Raw genomic sequence first — 20,941 nt, forward strand, 5'->3', positions numbered from 1 at the left:
GCTGCAACCCTTCCTCTCCTTCCCGCTCCCTCCAAGATAAATCTTCCCTTGGAAAAGACGGGGATCCTCAGGGGAGGGAAACGTAATGCCGGAGGACCTGTGGGGACATCCCGGGAGATGCCCGCCCAGCGCGCCCTCTCCCCCGTCCGCCTTCGGTGGGGGGCCACGTCGTGGCCCCGCTCTCCCGGGGCCGTCCTCGGCCGGGAGGTAGGACCGTCTTTCTCCGGAGGCTGCAGCTTCCCCCCCTAGCGACCGCACTCGTCTTTCCCTTTGTAGCCCAGAGTAAGCGGGAGATAATGTGTCTGCGTGTGCAGCTCGCTGTTTTCTGCGCTCAGCCCCCGTAGAGGCCAGGTGAATAACCACAGCCTGCCGCCCTGTCCAGTGACTTTCTGTGGGAGAGCTCAGGTGCCATGGGACGTTTTACAGGATCCTGGGATCTTCCCAATAGCATTTTCTGTAGACTCGTTTTACATCATTCTCGGTTGTTTTGAATATTGGATGCTCTTTTGTTTCCCTCCCCTCTGAATAAAAGTTGCATCAGTAAGAGCCCCAGAGAATAATTTGCCTATTTGTGAATACCTGCTTGGCCTCTAAGCATAACATTCATGTGAGTAATTGGGGCCGTTTTGCAAATAGTCCACATCTTCCTTCTCTGAATGATAGTTTAGTGGAACTAAGATGTGAACTTGGTTTTAAAGGTTTTGCCTTCTGGAGATATGGTGCCTAGAGACATTTTAGATCAAAGCATGCACTTATTCTGAAACCCCATTTTAACATGTGTGGGTTAAATTGCTGGAGCTTGGTTTGAGTCAATAGAAGTAGAACTTTTCAGTTACTTCTGGTATTAACTTCTGAGATGTTTGGCCAGTGTCAGTTCTTGATGCTATCAAATGGGGGGTGTGTGAAGTCTGCTTTATGGCTTCCACAGCTGTTAGTTAAGTATATGTATGTACGTTTATAGTTTGGCTTATGCTGAAATAACTTGGAAAAGTAAAAAAATGCTGGGACACTTTTCAGAGAATGGTTCTTTTGGGGGGAGGAGTGGGCGTGGTGGTTTGTTTGGGTTTTTTTTTTTGTTTTATTTTGTTTTGTTTTCCCAATAGAACCTAATCCAAGCCACAATGAAATAGAGGAGTCTTGATCTTAATTTCAGTGGACTTTGAATTAGGCCTGCAGGAAATTACGCCGGGTGCCTTTATGTAAAAGGTTTGACCCTTAAGACTGTGGTAGGATTACATTGTTGTTGTTTGGAAAAAAAAGCAGCATCTTGTAAAAGTTTAGTTTGGGGAAGGTGGATTAATGTTACTCTTGAGTCATTGTAAAGTAATAGCAGAATAAAGGAACACATTGATAAGATAGTATTAGAATAACAGAACATACTGTGTTCAGTGGTAATAGATCCAGGTAGTCCTCTGGATGATCCCTGATAGTCTCTGGATACTTTTTTTGCATGGATAATCTATAAAAGGTAATGAGCAGGATGATACCAGTATTTTAGAGTGTGCTGGTCAGGAGGCTTGCAACAGACAATATTTAACTTTGAAGAACCTTGTATTTTCCAAAATATACGTTGGTAGGTTGAAACGATAAATTGTGCACACTTACCATTTAGTTGGTCAACAGCTGGAGATTGATCTGTTAACTTCAAACAGTTTACAAGGAGCATGTTTAAATTCTGTGAAGTCTGGAATGGGAAATCTGTTCATGGCATTTACAGGAGGGCTTCGGCTGACTTCAGGATCCCTTTACTGAGTAAACACAATAGGCTTTTTGGATTTTGGAGATCTGTATCTAAAATTAATTTATACAGTTCTGCTTTTTCATGAGCATGTATGCATCAGGAGCTGAAGTTTAACTTTCACCAGTGAATAATATGTTTCCTATTTGCAGTGTAAGTATTGAATGTTTACGAAATACTATTTACCTAGAGGTCAGTGTGGTTCCCCAGTCTTTCTCTCAAGTTCCATTCATTAGTGATGTGCAGTAGTAACTTCTTGTTCTGGTAACAAACTCTAATTGTTCCTTGTTTCTCTGTTTGTTTTCATGCTGAACTGTGATATCTGCTAGTGATAGAGAGCAGTTAAAGGGTGAAACTGTGATTTTTTTTTTTTCAGCTGTGATCAGTGAGATTTTTTATGCTTTTAGCACCAAAAGGACCAACATGTTTCTGTTAATTTAAATATTGTGTGTGAGCAGGACAAATATGGTTCTCGTGCTGGAAAACTATGTCATGGCATAGGGAATTGCAGGCCTGGAGGATGAGTTCTCTGAATTTTTAGCTTTGGAAGGAAAAAAGGCAGAAGGGATTATTAAATTCACATTCAGTTTTGTGCAGTGTCGTGTGCATTATTCCAGTAAGTGTTGGAGTTGGTGGAGGGGTATTGTCATTTCCCAGCAGTCAGATAGTCTCAGAGCTGCTTCTGATCTCAGCTGTCTGAAATGTGTGCCTATAGCCATAGCTTTTGGATGTATGAAAACTTTAGTGTGTAGTTACTTCTAAAGAAGTGCTGTTGGTCTAGTTGCTAGGTGCAGTGCTAGTACAACAAAGCCCAAAGCGCTGGTTGTCTGGAGGTGTTACCATGGCCTGCAAATAGTTTTTATCTTGTCTTTTCCTTGTAATGAAACACAAAATGTGCCAACTGTTTTTTATGTCATGGCTCTTTCAGAAAGCTTTAGCTGCAAGATAGGCAGCTGAATTTCCTAACTAGATTAAGAAAGACACCACTGTATTAGATTGTTATGTAGGTGTTGTCTCAGTAGTTTTAAGGGGAGAAGTGTATTTGAGAAAATACGCAAATAAATTGTATACACATTTATATAGGTCTATATGTGCTAGTTATCTAGAGCTGAGAACTTAGAGTATACTTCATTTTCCAAGTTGTCTGTTTCTAGCTAGCTAGCAGTTTTTAATCGGGATGTACAGCTTGCTTCAAAGGCCATGAAACATGCATTTCTGAAACATCTTCTAGTTCTAGAAGATGAAGCAACCTTTATGGATATTGCTATTTTATCATGAATTTTATTATTAAACTATTTCAAGGCATTAGCAGGAACACTAACTTTTTAGTGTAATAAAGTGTGTTACGTAATTGTATGGACTGAAAGTTATTTGGCTGTTGGATTGCTTTCCCATGGTGCCCTGGGAAACACTGTTTGTAGACAAGAATGTTTGGAGGAGGGGAATGATGTAGTCCTCAAGGTTTTGAATTTTTTGTTTGTGGTTGGATGTTGGGTTTTTTTGGTTTTTTTTGGACGTTTCTAATGCCTTTGGCAAAGCCTTGGTGATCCTCCATATGCAAACTCCGTATCTGAGTTCAGTCTTGTTGCAGTGAGGCAGAAACTGCAAATGCTACCATGCTGGATCATTTACACAGTCCAGCTCTGCTTGAAGGGTGGTAGATATCTAGTAACTTTCTACAGTTCTCCAAAGATAGGCTGCTTTAGTGGCTTTGGAAGTAACACCGAACTGAGCTGCTGCTCAGTTTGGTGTACAGAAAATTAGAGTATGCACACAGAACCACTATAGATACAGCTATGTGAATGTAGTACCAGTGTAAACGAAGTGGCAAGATTATTATTTTTGTGCTGTGACTGCTCTGTATTTGACTAGAGCTATTCTGTGTGTTCAACTCCAGTCAGCTCTATGAAGAAGGCATTTCTCAGCAGTCTTCTGCATTACTTGCAGACAGCAGTATGCTTAGTTTCCAGTGTTACACACTTTTTCTTGTCCATGGCATGACTCCCATCAAGTTTTTGAAAATAATGTTAAACTTGGAATATAACTTTGTCTGTCACTTCTAATTTCTGCACTAACAAGGTTCTCACCGAGCTATATCTATTGCGATGGGTTTCTTTTCTGCACATCGTTTCTAGATCCTACATAAACTCTGTGTATAATCCTTGCTGGAATATCAAGGTCTGGCTTGGTAAAGCTCCAAGTAGGGATGTCTTTTTCATTTTTTCCTTGAATTTGTTTGAATCTCTACTTGTGAAAAAATTAGCTTTTCTGCACTAAAGCTGAATTCACCATTTTTCCTTGTAAGACATTGTACTGTTCTCCCCCTTGCCCTAATTCTTTGCAGTGAAAATTTTTCTTTTTTTTAATTACTTTGTGTAAATTAACTTTAATTAAGATCTTCTGCTGGCCCAGTGAATTTTGCTTACAATTTGATTAAGGCTCCCATATCTAATATTTCCACTTTGCTATAATTACATTTTTATGAAGGTTTGTTCATGTACTAAATCAGACTTGAAAGGAAGATGAAAAAAGGTCTAAAACAATGTTTGTAAGTTACTTAGGCATACCTAATTAAAATGGAAAGATTTTTCGCATTGATTGATCTTGTAAATGATCATGATGCTCAAACTATGTCAGAGGGAGTAAAATCCAAATTGTTTAAGGACTATTTAGAGTATATCTGTTATTGGAATATTTTATGGCAAACAGTCCGTATGCTCTGGTGTTTAATTATGCCTTCACTGTTCTGTTTTTGTTTGTCATGCTTTTCAACCTTTGTAAAATCTCATAATAGTTTTTGGCTATTCAGATCTTTGCTTACTTGTTAATATGTGACTGGTTAGTTATCTTCACCCAGTTACTTAAGAAAGGTAGTGAATAAAAAAGATCTAATAATGGCATAAGGAATATTCTAATAAGACAGGATATTGAAAGAATGCAATTAAGTTAAAATGAAAACCTTTGACATTCCTTTGTGCATAGATGTGGCACACTGTCCTGCCTGTAGTACTCATCAGCCCACTAGGAGCTTTCATTCTTGTTTCCCATGAAACTTCCTAAGAAGTTCAAAAGCAATAGATGTTTCTCTTCTTTATATTTACTCTGTTAACACTTTACATTAAGCTATTTATAGTTAAGATAAATAAAGCAGAAATACATGTCATTGGTATGGCACTGTCTTAACAGTAGTGAAGATACTCTTACGCATCTGTTGTGAAACTTGATGGTTTGTTCACAGGACTAGTGGGAAGCTGCTGTATTTTGGAAATTGAGGTCCTTAAACTGATACTGCTGGTACTGCTAAGCTTCTCTGTAAAAATACTATGATAGAATTAAAATATTTGTGTTACAAGGTATAATTGAAACCAGAACATAGAGAAGAAAATAATTCCTGTTACAGGAAACATCTCTCATTCTTACACTGAATATCAGCAGCAAAATGGAACTCCTTTTCTGCATCGCACATTGTCACAGACACACTGTGATGATTTTTGCTTTCTCCACTTAATGTGTTAGCCAGCCAGCAAGCTGACAGCTGTTCTGCCTCATGAGAGCTCTCTTGAATCTAGAGGTGGCATTTTAAGCTGCTGGTTGCAGCTGTATGAATATGTCAGATCTGAGTATCGTGATAATTTAGAACTATTGTAATGACGTCAGTAACTTATGTAACAGCATTGGAAGCTGTTGCATTGCTCAGTGTATTTCTTTATTATTAAAGAGTTAATGAAAGTGAGCCTTGCTACAGTGGTCCTCATCTATAGTAGTGTCTCAGGAGTTGAATCTTGCTGAGTCTGTCGTTCATTTTACTTATTGAATACTGTAGCTTTTTTTACATTTATGTTTTTTTAATAGCAACACAACGGAATGGTACAACTGCCTAAATTAGACTAAGCTGTTCTGCCCAATAAGCAGCAGGCTTTTTTCCGCACCCACTCAGCACTGCAAATACGAAGCATTTCTCTCGGCCTGCAAACATAACCATGTCCATTTGGATAATTGTCAAGAACCGAGAAGTATTCTAGAGAAGTATAAATACTAATCTTTAGGCAACAAAACTAGACTGAAATTTAGGTTGTAAATTCTCAGGATCAGAGTATGACAACATGCACCTACATGTTATTTCCTTTACAGACAGATCATTCACTGCCTGGAGGAGTTTAAACATGCTTTTGCAGTTTCAATGTACTGTGGTAGTTTAATTTTGTTAAGCAGCTAGTTTCAGGACTTGCAGCACCTTTTTGGTCTGTATATTCATTTTTAAAAAATGAAGGAAAAAACCCCTCATGTGGTTTCTTTTACCATCTTAAAAGTTGCGTGTGCATTATAGTTGTGTCCAAAATTAAGTCTAGATTGAGGGTCTTGTCATTAGCTTGAAATAAAAGCAATCAAATGTATCTGAAATGGACAAGTAGTGGTTTTGTTACAAGGAAACTATGGAAGTTTCTTTTCTGTCCTCACTCCTCTCCCTTCCCCAAGCACACTTCACTTAAGTGAGTAACCATATTAATTTTGTGAAAACTATCAGATTACAGTTTGACAGCCTCAGTATGGGAATGTGTTACTCTTTCTCCCCCCACATGGTAAAAGATTACGTACCCTATAGTTATTTGCTACTTATGTATATCTCCTCTTGGGAATTTGCATCTATTTTCCAAAAATTTTCATGAGGTGGTAGACTTTGGAATAGTGGATTTTTTTCCCTTTCATAGAAAAGGCACATAGAAATGTGTGAGTTAGGTAGTTAGGTTGTACTGCAAAAAAAAAAAAGCATAAAGGCACAAATTTAGGTTGGGTTTTTTTTTTTTTTTTTTTTTTTTTTTTTGCATGATAGTTTGTCTGGTCATGCCAGTGATATTTTTGGCAAATTAAAGGATCATCCTCTTGTTAAACTGATTTCTGTAGTATTTACTGCAGCAGCGCATAGTACCAGGTCTGCACCAAATGCTGTAGATACTACTTTTAAAAGAATAACCAGAAATAATTACTTTCTTAAGGCTCCAGTCTAAGTGGCTACTTCACTTATTAAGAATTGACTGAAATGAAGAATTGCGGTATGAGGAACTTTGTAGCACTGTGTGGGATTTTCTGAGAGGAAAAAAGAGATTTCAGACCTTTTCTCAATCTAATTGGCTTCAGCTTGTTTATATGTAGGCAACATCGAATATCTATCTTTACTCATTCTATGCTTTGTCAAGAAGTCAGACTGGAGTAGGATAGGCAAGGTTAATAAGCTGTTTATATGTGTGTGAATTTTTCAGGTATGTTATCAACATCAAAACTATCATTCTTGAGTCTGCTTGCTGTTTTCTAATTCCTTCTTCCTCCTCTTGATTTAAGAATTCATCTGGTTGGTTTGTGGTGGGGGTTTGTTTGCTGTCAGTGTATTTGAACAGTCAGTATTTGAACAGGAGTCATAGTGGCCATATTTAGTGTTTTCTTGATGGAGAGTTCAGGGCCCTGTTGGGGAGACACTGCCAAAGTTCTCAGAGCATTTAGTCCGTCAGATTTTCAGATCTCCCTTTCCTCACGATACTTTTGTGTTCAAAATACTCAAACAGCATGTTTTTCATTTGAAGATGTATTTTTGTTACTGATGCTTAGAGACATTCTTGGGCACTAACCTCACAAAATATTTCCTCAGCATATGGTATTCAAAGGTTGTGCGTACTCTCTCTTATGGCTTGAAAGATACTTACTGTATACTTCTATTCAGTGTCTTTGGAAAGGGTTCTGTAATATTTATGTGCAAAAGTATTTTGTTTGTTTAGCTTATCTGCCTTTTAAAATTACTTTTAGCTGTTTTGGCAAACAAACTTTCTAAGTGTGTATAAGCTCTGTTAATAAGGATTTTGTATGTGCAGCTGTACCAGTAAAGTGTTTTTTTTTTTTATGTTAGAAGAACTTTAATATGTATTCCACATCCACTGCATTTGTAAGTTAAGGCTGATGTCTGTAATTGCATGGTGATTATAAAAATTAAAGTGAGTTCTCAGAAGATATTTAGTATTTTATATTTAAAAATATGTAAATCTGAGTATTGGAAATGGATATATTGGGTAATGTTTAGTGAATTGCAAAGTATGTAAATAAGACTGTACAGAGAAATGAGTCCTCTTCAGCAAAATTACTTCTCCCTTCTCAAACATACATTATTTAAAAAAAAAAGTATATATTTAAGGCTTATTCTAGCAACTTCAGCTTTCCTCTTCTGCTTTAATTTCTTTATCTGAAATGGTCATTTCATATAATAATGTCAAAAGTGGATGAGATCAGAAAGAAAAGGGTTTGAACTTTTTGGTGAGGCTTGTTGCAGTTGTGAATTCTTGCGCCTGCAATTGAACGAAATATTTGGTTGACTGTTGCTTTCCTTCTTGAAAATCCTCTGTGGTGGGTAACAGTTGGAGGTGTTCGGATTGTTCTCTGAAGAACGTACAGAGCTCTAGCAAAAGAATTTTTTAATCTATACTTGTATATTAAATGCTGTTTATTAAAGTGGGGTGACAAGAGCCATCTCTTTAATATAGAACAGTAGACACTGAATGTTCTCTGACTGAAAGAGTACAGGCTGCAAAAAAGCAGTTCGAGAGGTAAAACCATTTAGCATTACTAGTTAGGGTCATGTATTCAGAAAGTGGGTGTAAGAATACCATGCTATGGTGTTTAATTGTAACTGGCACTGGGATGTACTTGCTGCAGTGGAAATGAGTTCACGTTACTTGTGCCAACAGGTTTATGTTGTTTGTGAAAGAAAACACAAAAGTTAAAGCAGGAGGAGAAATGTGTGATTATTTATGCTTATTAATTGCAGCAAATGCCTACAAAAAGTCGGGAGGATGTAGCTACGGGGCTCAAAGCTGTGAAATGTTGTTTTACATCTTTCAATGCGTGTGAATGTTTTTCCAGCAGCCAAATTTTAACATAAGAATAAAGATATGTCTAAACTTCTGTCACACTTATAACACACATGCCATTTATGCTGAAGTCTGTCATGTACCACATCATATTCAAATTATGCTAAGTATTCAAACCTTTAACAATTGAAAATGTATATAATTCAGTGAACATTAGAATTGAAATAGAAGTTTATTTTAAATTTTGAATGCAGATGTGAAATGTGTAGGGGGTATTCTGATTTTTCTAATTTTTCTGAATTGTCAGTTAAGGACCTTTCTATATTAATCTTATGATCTGCAAGAATATAGTGATATGTACTGCATGGGAAATCCTGCTACACAGTGTATTTTGCTGTCATCACCATGGGTGCCTTTCCTGTTTATTTTAAAGTGATGTCACTTAAAACAGTGTTGACTATAAAAGTGTAAAATACAAGACAGAGGTTTAGAAAAACTGATAAAGCATGCTCAAAATGGGTGAAAAATCCATGTATGCACAACAAAGATACAACTAGCGTATTGTATATTGTTCACACACAAAGATTGCTGTTCTGTAAGAAACTACAGTCAATCTAGAGAACGTAAAATCTCATCAGAAAAACTCAAGGCCCCTGTAATCCAAACCAGCAGATTTTGACTTAATACAAGGATGGAGAATTTATAGACAACATTTTGGAATTCAGTTTGACTGAAAAAGAGAAAGGAATTGCTCTTAAAAAATCAGCTCTCCCCCAAACAAAACCATTAATGATGATAATACAGAACTCTTAATAGCTGTAAAGAACAGAAATTTTCAGGCAGACCTCCTGTATTGATAGTCCTGTACAGTTTACTTCATGAGACCTGTTACTCCTCTCTTCTACCACTTCACATTGCCAGAAATGTAATTTTAGCATCTTTTTCTTTTTTTTTTAAATAAAAAGCAGCGAAGTCTGAGAAGCTATAAAAGATCATACTGTAACCTTGTTAAATCTATCTAAAATACCAGTTACAGAAACAAGTGTGATTTTCACAACAATGTGGAGAAAACAGATCAGTTGTTTATTGTTTTGTTTGGTTTTTTTGGCTTGTTGTTTTTTTTTTTTTTTTTTTTTTTCCCCCCAAGCTTTGAACAGCAGACATAGGAGACTTCTGTTTCAAGTCAGTGCATAAAAAAGGAAGTCAGCCTTTGGCTTGTGTAAAGATTTGCAGTTTAATTTTAAAAAGTGAAAAGAAATCAAACCATACTGTCAATTTACAAGAACATTTTCTCCATCTCGCTCTGCCACGAAATGAATTGTATTCATTATTGATTATTGAATATCATCTGTTAGTACTTCTCAAATACAGGATTTGTTCAATAGCCAAAATAATTACAGGGTTTTAACTTGGAAGCATGCAAGTTCTTCCTGTTGTGTACAGGGGGATTTCTACACTTACATATTGAGTAATACCTAGAGTTCAGTATGATTGTTTTGCATTGTTCATATGTGGGTGTATCGCATATCGAGTGATGAATGCTAGGACACTACCAGAGGAGAAAATGATTGTGTCTTGCAAATTCAAAGTACACTTATTTTCATTGAGGATATTTTCTTTAGAGTATATTGGAGTTGGGTGGATGGATTCAAATTCTAAGGTCATTGTGGGGTGGACAGTATTCCTAGGTTTTCCAAAATCATCATGGTGAGGAGGGTTGAAAGCACTAATTGCTTGCTGTATTTAAACAGTTTTTGTTTGGGTTTGAGGTTGGTTGTTTTATTTTTTTGTTACACCTTTTGGAGTGTGGCTTTCCAGACAAGACTTTCCATTTTTCTACTCTGCTTATAAAAGAGTATTTACTTTAAACTGCACATGAGGTTGTTCTGTAGTTGCTGCTGTAGGAGCTGGAGAATTAAAGCACATGTTGAAGTATGTTGCAGTAGCTAACAGCAGTGAGTTTTTACCCTCTAGAATTACTCTTGCTTTTTCTCCTCCCTTCCATTTTGAGTTGTCATTTAAGTCAATTGTAGCAGATCTTGAACAATGTCAGGTGACTGTTATCAGATGATAACCATATTTGTGGAAATTGAAATTAAAAAAACACAGCTTGCAATGTTTTATCTGATTTTTGTGGAGAATAGAAAGGTGAAGAAAGAATTTGGTGTTATCTTGTGAAAATTGTCCTTTCCCCCGAAGATTGTTTTCTTCTTATGACTGTAGATAGATAATATGAAAATAGCACAGTAGTTTTCTGAGTCATGATTCAACTTGAAACTGGGAGAGGGCTGAAGATCTCCTGTAGTGACATTAAGGAACAGTTTAAAAAAAAAAACAACAACAACAAAAAAAACAAAACAAAACAAAACAAACCAACCAAATTTATGAATTCTAGCATTGAGAGGTTATGAAAGGAGGCCTTAGGGCCTTTAGGGGGCTGCACTGTTCAGTGTCAGGCTTTCAGATGATGTGCTCAGGTGCTAGCAGCATGAAGAGACCATACAGTCCTGTCACTCTTGCTGTAGGAGGTTATGTGCCTGCTTCCGAGATTTCTTGCTGCTTGAGCTGCATTTTCTTCTGGATAAAGAATTGTTAAATCTGAATGGGAGCAAATCAGATATGATATTTGAGGGAAAACATTTCTGAACAATTTTCAATTGGTTTGCAATCTGTTTTTCAATTAATAGTATATATTTGTGTTTTGTCAGTTTAGTGTGTGCAGGTTCTTCTGGAATATAGACTGTGAATGCCACAGAATGCTGTGATACCACCCCTAGCAACTCAAGTTGCTTTGACAGCATGAAATTCTGATACTGCCTGCTCTCTAGAGGATGCCGAGTTAAGTCTGAAGCTCTGATGTTTATCTTCAGAGCACTGGTGGACCCAGGCTATTCAGAAGATCTGAGGGTGGATTCTGACAGATCTACTTCCTTTGCTGAGCGGATATATTTGCATGAAGGATGTTACTTGCTGTGCAGGAGATAGTGTCTTTGGGGTGAGGAATTAGGCAGCATCATATGGTGGTGGATTTGGTTTCTTCTGCCCAGTGTCTCAAATACATGTAATTTAAATTTCAACGTTCAGATTTATAATTAAACTTCAGCATTGAAATTTCATTTGCTTTAATGTGGAAGAGATTGGGAACTGTCATTTTAGCCTTCATTGCAACTAGTGGACTTCTGTGCTGGAACAGTGTTTGTGTGATGCTCATATTCAGTGCAACTTCCTAACCACAGTTTAATTTTACTTAGTTATTTTTGGTAGAGAGAATGTGCAGTTAGATGCACCAGTGCCATTTTTCCCTTCTTGTTGTAGTTCTTTAAAACACTAGTATTAACTTTGATCACCACCCAAACAAGCCAACTGTGTCACACAACCAGTGTGTGTTTGTTGAATCTGGTGTGGGTTTGTGGGGTTTGAGGTCTTCCTTTGGTTTATGCTACATAATGGGATTAGATGGTTTAAGAAGACGCTGCTGTTCTGCCTGATAAATCACTGTCTCACCATTTCATTAGTTACTGTCTTTGAATTATGAAGCATGAAATTGTTTTCTGCAGTATTCTAACATGCTTTGTCAGGTTTTACACCACTACAGAGTTCATGGTAGATTACTGCTCATGAAACATTATAATAAAATTTTGTCAGGCATATTGAATAATGTGCTACTTAACGTACATATACATCTTATGCCATTTTAAGTTCTTTGTTGGTGTGCAAGAGACCATCAGCTTCTATATTGAAGTGATCCATACTTGTAGATTGAATTTAGATGTCTAAAATGGATAGTGAGCCCTTAAATTTCCCTTCATTGTCTGTGTACCTCTTATAGAGATTACATGATAATATTATATGAACCCTTTTTCTTTAGGATTTCAAAATTAGGATTTTTCGGTTAATCTGCTTTTTATGGTATTCATATGTAGGTAGTAATAAGATTCTTTAAAATCCTATTTGAGAGTCTCTGAATGAATTTTTTTTTCTTATTTTTTTTAATAGCCTAGATCATGTCTGCTGTGTAAATGTATTCATTTGTAACAAGGTAGGGCTGACATTTCCCCATCAGCAGTCACCCAGTGTTACACTCGGAATTACTGATTTCATCATTGGAGAGTTACAGAAGTATTTGTTTTTGTTTTGAAGACTTAGGCCATTCTGAATAGTTCATTCTAGTTTCCTGACAGGTCCTCTGTGCAATATTGTTTGGAAATATTCTAGGCAATTATTTCTCTAGAAAAGAAAGGTGATACTTGGCAATCTTACATATCTGGACCCTGTCTTAAGAAGTACCTCTGAGTGTTTTTCAGTTACTTTGGTAGGAAATGTTTTGGTCCTTTGTATGTATTGGTTATATCTGTTTCAGATGTTAACTTTTGTAATTTGATTACTATTTTAATATATTTGCAGATGTGATGCAGATCCATCTGCCCTAGCTAAATATGTTCTGGCTTTGGTAAAGAAGGATAAAAGTGAAAAGGAACTGAAAGCATTGTGTGTTGATCAGCTGGATGTATTTCTTCAGAAAGGTATGGTCTTTTGTAATAGCGATTAAGCTGGGGTGAAAAAGTCTGTCTTAATTCAAACAACCTCTTACCATAGAATAATGCATTTCTGTCTTTATTTGCTTTGTTGCTTTGAAGTATGTAATTCAATTTCCATGAAGTTTTTTTAAAACAGGTGTATATTAGGTCTGTGTTTTGTGTCTGTTTCGTATTCCTGGAAGAAAATTACGAATATTAAGAGTTATTACCAGAATTAAAAGTATTGGAGCTCTATATATATATACCATAAATCTTCCAGATGTTAAAAAACTTTGTGAAACGTTATTATTGACATGTCCTTTTAAAATATAAAATCAGCAGCAGAGTATTAAGGAAAAAAAAAAAACCCACCACAAAACCCCCCAGCAACCAAACTCTTCATTGTTTTAACTTCTTGGTGAATGCTGATTTTTTCAAGTTATAATTTGCTTAATTCTTAAATCAAATGTTAACTAAATTTTGAATAATGGATATTTGTACACTGTCTTTACTTTTAGAAACTCAGATATTTGTGGAAAAACTGTTTGATGCTGTGAATACAAAAAGCTATCTACCTCCACCAGAACAGCCGTCGTCAGGAAGCCTGAAAGTAGAATTTTTTCAGCACCAGGAAAAAGAGACAAAAAAAGAAGAGGTAGGCATGGATTTTAATTTAAATGTATGTCTTTTTTTCTCGTTCTTGTAGTTTGCTTACATGGCTCAACTTCATCATGCTTGTTTATTAATAATAGTCCCAAAACTTGTCCGACAGCATTAAAATATGTCAAAAGATTTGTGCCTAGTATGTTGAGTACTGCTGCGCGATTTTTCTAAACGGTGGTGGGTGTTTTAAAGGTAAACCAAAGGGGTTCTGCTTAGCCAAATGTAAATAAAGGTGTTGGCTAGTGCAGGAGTTGCAGTACAACCTACATTAAGTTTTTTACTCAGAATTCCTATTGTAGTTACACTGCCCTTTAATTCAGCATAAATCCAGGCTGCCATTCCAAATGGCAGTACTTATTCCTCCAGCTGCTTTATCCAGATAACCTCCTTACTCTGACACAAGTGTTTATATTGCTCTGAGCCAGAAGAGTAGGTTTGTCCTTTTTGACAGCAGCCTACGTTTGACTGCATCAGAGCCTCTTGAGACCTCACTTGGAGTATTGTGTACAGTTCTGGTGTCCTCTGGTGACCACTCGTTACTGGTCTCCAACTGGACATTGAGCTGTTGACCACAACTCTTTGCGTGCGGCCATCCAGCCAGTTCTTTATCCACTGAGTGGTCCATCCATCAAATCGATGTCTCTCCAATTTAGAGACAAGGATGTTGTGTGGGACAGTGTTGAATGCTTTGCACTTTTGTGTGTGTGGTGTCCCTGCTCACGGCAGGAGGTTTGGAACAAGATGATCTTAAGGTCCTTTCCAACCCTAACTATTCTATGATTGTATGATCTGAGCCCGCTAACCTACTGATGAAGAAAAGACCTTACTGTGTCTCTTGTTGAATATTCACGTCTTTCCAGATCTGTCACTGCACCTTAGTATGGATTTCTGTCTATCTGTAGCAAAAGCAGGTGTATTTTCAGTGCAGCACAATAGGGGTTGCTCATTCTGCTTCATTTTCTCCCAACGTGTGCTTTGAATAGTCCTAGAAATAGAAATTTAGTATGTTACAAAGGTTCTCTAACTGCATTATATACAAAAATGTTGTTTCAGTTCAATGTTACAGCTGATCTTGCTTGGTATTTTGAGTTTGTTTTTTTTGATTGTGCGGAAGTCTCCATTGTAGTGTCGTCATGTTTTGATCTAATGTATATACTTTAAATTCAGATAGTTAAAGAGGAAGAGCGAGAGAAAAAGTTCTCCAGAAGATTAAATCACAGCCCTCCTCAGTCAAGTTCTCGCTACAGAGATACCAGGTAATAAATTTTTTTAGCCTATTGTATTACATCAATAATAAGATGCATTTTTATGATGATCTTTCTGTATGGTTACCTAATAAGGCTAAAAATAAGACTTTTATTGCTTTTATGCATACGTAGTTAAATGGCTAGTATATCAGTGATAGTGTAAATCTTAAGATTTGTGCACAACTATCATGTCTGAATTTTAAGGTTAATTTTTGTGGTTTGTATTGCAACACTTACTGTGCTTGATATTGAGATTGAATTGTGATTTTTTTTTTTTTATTTTATTTTTTTTTTTTTAATTTGGAAGCCTTGCCTTCAGTAACTGTTTCCTTTTCGGTGTTTCCACCTTGAGGAAGGTGCATTATCAGGCAGAAACAGAATTTATGGATGGTTAAAGTAAAAGTAAAATACATAAACCAAATGAAAGAATTTTAAAAGTCGTCTGAGAAGAAAGGAAGGGTCATAGTTAGATTCCGTTTGTAGGGGTTTGTTTCTCATTTTCCATTACCATTTTTTTAGGTTTATAATGGTGGTTAAGGTTTTAAATTATGGCTTCATAATTCTTGTCATTAATTTGCAAAATTACATATTTAGGAGCCGTGATGAAAGAAAAAAAGATGAACGTTCTCGGAAGAGGGATTATGACCGAAATCCTCCCAGAAGAGATTCCTATAGGGATCGATATAACAGAAGAAGAGGGAGGAGTCGGAGCTACAGCAGGAGTCGAAGTAGAAGTTGGAGCAAAGAGAGATTGCGGGACCGAGATAGAGACCGGAGCAGAAGCCGGAGCAGAACACGAAGCAGAGGTACCAACAGTTGGTCTCTAAGACACGGTGAATGTTGCCTACACTATGTTCATGATGTACCAAAATTTTTTCTGTTGTTTTTGTTTCTTTGTTCAAATTTAGCTTGGTTTTCTGTAGAAATAAGGCTTACGTGACTGTATTTTCAGTGCTTGTTTTCCCCTCTTTTCCTCCATTCTTCTCTAATACCTTTGACTGTGTTGGCCACTTTTAAGCGATGTTTGGAAGAGAGGCAGAAAAATCCAGTTTTGAGAAACTCAGAATGTGGTTTGGGAAGATATAGAAATTAATAACCATGTACAGATAAAGAACTGGCAGAAATTACCAGCAAAGGACTGTCAAGCAGAACAGTACAACTCTGTTCTTTGTGTCTTGTCCCCTCCTTGGCAACATAGAGAGGGGCTGAAATTATTACAGTAAATATTTGCATTTGCACACATCTGTAGGACTTCAGTACTGTAGTTTTTCAAATTAAACTTCTTTAAAAGCAGAGCTGTGTATTCAGCTGAAGAGTATGCTTTTTCTCCCAGTAGTTGTTACTGTAAGTTGGAAAAGAATGTTGAGAGTATTTTGATATCTTTTTCCTGTCTTAAGACAATGTAGAGATAAAAGTAGTCTGGTTTAAGTCTCCTGTGTATTAGTTTTCTTTGTGAGGAATGGGCCTTTCTAACTCAGCCTTAAAAGTAGGTGTGTGGAGTTCCTGAAAATTTGCAAGCAGGTATTTTTCAAACAACTTGCAAACAAGGAAGTTAAACAGCATGCAGCAGTTTAACCAAAAGATTATAATGTGATTGGATGTTAATTTAAGCTTTGTTTTACATGAACTACAATGGTAATATCTTACAGTGAAAGCTTTGTTTCTTTTTCTAAGTGCATTAAGAAAGCTTGTTTTACCCACACTTACCTGCCATCTTTAAGCAGTTTTGCTAATGTCCCTTTAATATGGGGTTATTTGAGTCTACCAGCTTATCTCATGACAGAACTCTTCTGTGTTAATCTGGATAGTTACTGTTCATTTGATGGTAATATTAGAAAATGAGGAGAATAGTTGTTATGTATTCAGAATAAAAGGTAATGTTACTGTTCCACACCTGTCAAGCATTATTACTTCTCTCGTCGTTGCAAAGCTTTGCATGTGATAAATACATTGAACGCAGATAAAATGAACATAACATGAAGATACAATAACAATCATATCTTGAAACAGTAAAGATGTGTAAATTTTGTAATTTTTTTTGAGTGGTGGCTACCTTTTTCTTGCCCGTAGCTTCCCTTTATTCACAGTAACTTTCCATCTGAAGTTCTTAGAATACATGCATCTCTATAGAAGATGTACTCTGCTTGAAGTTGAATAGGGTTTCTGCTTAACTGTGGATATAGCTATTGTTGAAACACCCGAGTGGCTGACTGTGTTTTTCTAAAACTATTATTTTCCTGATTAAGCCTCTGGAATGTAGAATCATGGAATGGTTGAGGTTGGAAGATACCTCTGAAAGTCATGTAGTCCAGCACCCTTTCTCAAAGCAGATAAACTGTAGCAGGTTGCTCAGGATCCTGTCTGGTTGGATTGTGAAAAACTCTCCAGGCACTCTAGGCAACCTGTAGAACATTTCAATTATCATTTGTATATTTTGAGGTGAACTGATTTGGAATAAAGATACACAGGTTAGTGACTTAGTGGTGAAAATGTGCAGAAGGAATCATACAATATAACTCGTTTGTTTTATTACAGAAAGGGATTTGGGAAAGCCAAAATATGATATGGATAGAACAGATCCATTAGAGAACAATTATACTCCAGTTTCTTCTGTGACAAATATTTCATCTGGTCACTACCCTGTCCCTACACTGAGCAGCACTATTACTGTTATTGCGCCTGCTCATCATGGAAATAACACTACTGAAAGCTGGTCGGAGTTCCATGAAGAGCAGCTGGACCACAACTCCTATGGAAGACCTCCGCTGCCAAAGAAACGCTGTCGAGATTATGATGGTAAGTCTGTATTTTTTTAATTGCTTCCTGCAGCTGTGATTGGCCCCTTTCTGAAAAGATTGAGGTAATATTCCTTTCTTTTTCTTTTCTTCTGTCATACTGTGTTTTTCTATTACACAACTGTTGAATGCAGATTTTATCCCTTTTTTTAATTAATTTAGCTTTTACACAGCTTTGTTCATTAGGGTTTATATAGTCTTTTTAGTTGCTAGAATTATTTTACATAGATGAAAAGTAGTACATTTATGTTAAAAAGTTAAAAAATAAATCCAGTTTTACCTAGGTTTTGTCTTATGTCATGTTCATACCAAATAGCATATTTGGTAGTTTTGACCATGATTAGCACCTTATTGACCTCCTAACTTTTCCATCCTATCTAAGAGATAAATTTTAACTAGAAAGGTCTAGAGCCATAGCTTGCCAGGCTCGCGTTAACCCATTTTTTCTATGTAGGAGTTTCTTAAAATCATGTGGGGTTTTGTGCTTATCTGTGTCTTAAGCTATTGTTTTGCATGTCTTGTGCCAAATCCACACAAGAGGCTACTGCAGTTGACGGTGTCTTAGCTAAATTCAGCCAGTAAACCTTTTAGCTGAGAAGAGTTGAAATTTCCCCCTAAAGTGTTTTTTCTGAGCTTTTGTTGTTGTTGTATACCACAATGATGACTTTAAGATCTACGTTTACATTCAAATTCTGAATACTTGGGGTTTATTTAAGTAAAGAAAATGAGAGGCTGGGCTCTCAAGTGTTGGCAGAGTTGTACTTGTGGAGAATGGCTGTGCCAGTATATGTCACAGCAATACTGTGGAGCAAGTAGAATTGTGAAAGTGTAGTTTTTTTCTAATGCAAGCTGAGCTGCAGAACATTGTGTCATCATGGTCTCCCAGCTCTACAGTTTTGTGTTTGTGTTTTTTTTGTTTGTTTTGGTTGGTTGGTTTTTTGCCTTTTTTTTTTCTTTTTTCTTTTTTTTTTTTGTTTGTTTGTTTGTTTCGTTTTTTTTTCTTTTGAAAGGAACAAAACTTGCAGGTTAAGGAACTTTTGAAATAACATTTCCAGGCATGACACTGGGACTTTGTGCCTCTAACTTTGTCTTCTGTAGCAGCTTATTGTTTCTAGTTTCTGAGTATGAAGCAAATGGTAATGTGCTGAAAAACTGTGATGTAGTTGTCCTCAAATTTTTGCTGTTTTGTTGGTTTTGGTTTTCTCCCCACTACATTTCTGACTGTTAGTAAAATCTCTCAGTAGATGCCTCTTCCGTTTGCTTTTCTCCTGTCTGTGTCTTCTAAATTTATAAGCTCATCTCTCTCTTCACTGGCTGCCTGGTTCCAACAGGCTGTTTTTCCTATCTGCAGTTTCACATTTTCTACTTGAGTCTCTGCAGAACTTCTCTTAGTTCTTAATGTTTTAATCTGTATGTTCTGTAGCTCTTTCTGAAGATGAGGTGATACAGACTTTTTTCCAGCATCATGTTTTAGGAAGTGGACGCTCGGTTTTCTTCTTATTTTACCAGAAGATCTTTTTAACTTTCACTCCATATTACATTGAATTGTATTAGGGTTGGTTTTGGGGTTTGTTTGTTTGTTTTTTGGGGGGCGCTCTTGCTAAACATGTAATTGTAGAATCATAGGTTTGGATTGGAAGGAACATTTAAAGATCATCTAGTCCATCTGCCCAGCAGTGACGGACAGTGTCCCTGCAAGGGACATCTTCAACTAGATCAGGTTTGCTCAGAGCCCTGTCCAACCTGACCTTGAACACTTCCAGGGATGAGGCATCCACAACTTCTCTGGGCAGCCTGTTCCAGTGTCTCACCATCCTCATCATAGAGATTTCTTCCTTGTATCTCTTTGAGTCTATACTCTTTTAGGTTAAAACTATAACTCCTTGTCCTATTGCTGCAGGCTCTTTATCAAGAAGTCTCTCCCCATCTTTCTTACAAACTCCTTTTAAGTATTGAAAGGCTGCAATAAGGTCTTCCTGAGCCTTCTCTTCGGGCTGTGAACAACGGCAAGTCTCAGCCTTTATTTACAGGAGAGGTGTTCCATCTCTCTGATCACTTTTGTGGCCCTCTTCTGGACCTACTCCAATTCAGTGTAAAAGAAAATAAATGAGTTCATATTCATTTTTGAGTATGTGTATTTCATATTTACACATGTATGCATACATACACATATACAATACGTAAATAACAAATATTCACTCTTACATAATCTCATTTAACTACAGGAAAATGTTCCCATTTTTCCTGAAATAATTGCAAAAGAGGGAGAAAACTGGAGTGAATTTTCCCATGTCAGAGTTCTGTCATTTTAACTTTAACAGGGGTTTCTCAATCCTAGTAATTGCACTTTTTACTTGGAAGCACTGTGCTTTTGTTAATGTGATGATATCTAGATTTCATTTTTTGCTGTCACAATTTGTTACAATTCAGTGCAGAATTAATTCTTCAAGGAAAAGTCTATCTTCTGTATTTATTCTGCTGGAATGATGCAGCAGTCTTCCTGTGTGCTGATTGTTAAAAATCAAGTCAAATAGTCAATTTAAGTTTCTGATATAAATTTCTGCTGGCTCTTAATGTACAAACTGCTGCATTACACATAAAATGTTTCATATCTACTCTGAATCAAACTACAGCTTTTGAATACTAACAGCAATTCCTTTTGCTTTTGATTTTTCAGAAAAGGGTTTCTGTATGAGAGGAGACATGTGCCCTTTTGATCATGGAAGTGATCCAGTAGTAGTAGAAGATGTAAATCTTCCTGGCATTCTGCCTTTTCCAGCACAACCCCCTGTTGTTGAAGGACCACCTCCTCCTGGACTTCCTCCCCCTCCACCAATTCTGAGTCCTCCTCCTGTTAACCTTAGACCTCCAGTACCACCACCAGGCCCTCTACCACCTAGCCTTCCACCTGTAACAGGTAATTAAAAAAGATTAAACCCCCTGTTTTAGTAAAAAGCCCGGATGTTACATGGGTTGTATGCAGCGCAAAAAACTGCTTTAAGAATGCTGTGTTTTAGAAAGTTTTACTATGCTCTACTGTGGCATAGCTTACACCAAAATTATTCTTCTCCCCGCCCCCTCCCCCCCCCCCCCCCCGCCCCATTCCGACGGACTGAGGTTGTCTTAATTT

General features: G+C 36.9%; 1 protein-coding gene across 1 annotated transcript in view; it reads left to right on the forward strand.

The window, feature by feature from the left end:
• Positions 1-85: 85 nt before the first annotated feature.
• Positions 86-20,941, forward strand: part of RBM26 (RNA binding motif protein 26) — a gene marked incomplete at its 3' end in the record, with an annotated part of 30,915 nt that continues 10,059 nt past the window's right edge. The window contains exons 1-7 of the mRNA XM_010022894.1: positions 86-207; positions 12,994-13,112; positions 13,625-13,761; positions 14,937-15,025; positions 15,611-15,822; positions 17,552-17,812; positions 20,489-20,728. Coding sequence (XP_010021196.1) covers positions 86-207; positions 12,994-13,112; positions 13,625-13,761; positions 14,937-15,025; positions 15,611-15,822; positions 17,552-17,812; positions 20,489-20,728 — 1,180 coding nt within the window. The remainder of the gene's footprint in view (positions 208-12,993; positions 13,113-13,624; positions 13,762-14,936; positions 15,026-15,610; positions 15,823-17,551; positions 17,813-20,488; positions 20,729-20,941) is intronic.

Source organism: Nestor notabilis, unplaced genomic scaffold (assembly GCF_000696875.1).
Source record: "Nestor notabilis isolate BGI_N333 unplaced genomic scaffold, ASM69687v1 scaffold25529, whole genome shotgun sequence".
Taxonomy (NCBI): domain Eukaryota; kingdom Metazoa; phylum Chordata; class Aves; order Psittaciformes; family Psittacidae; genus Nestor; species Nestor notabilis.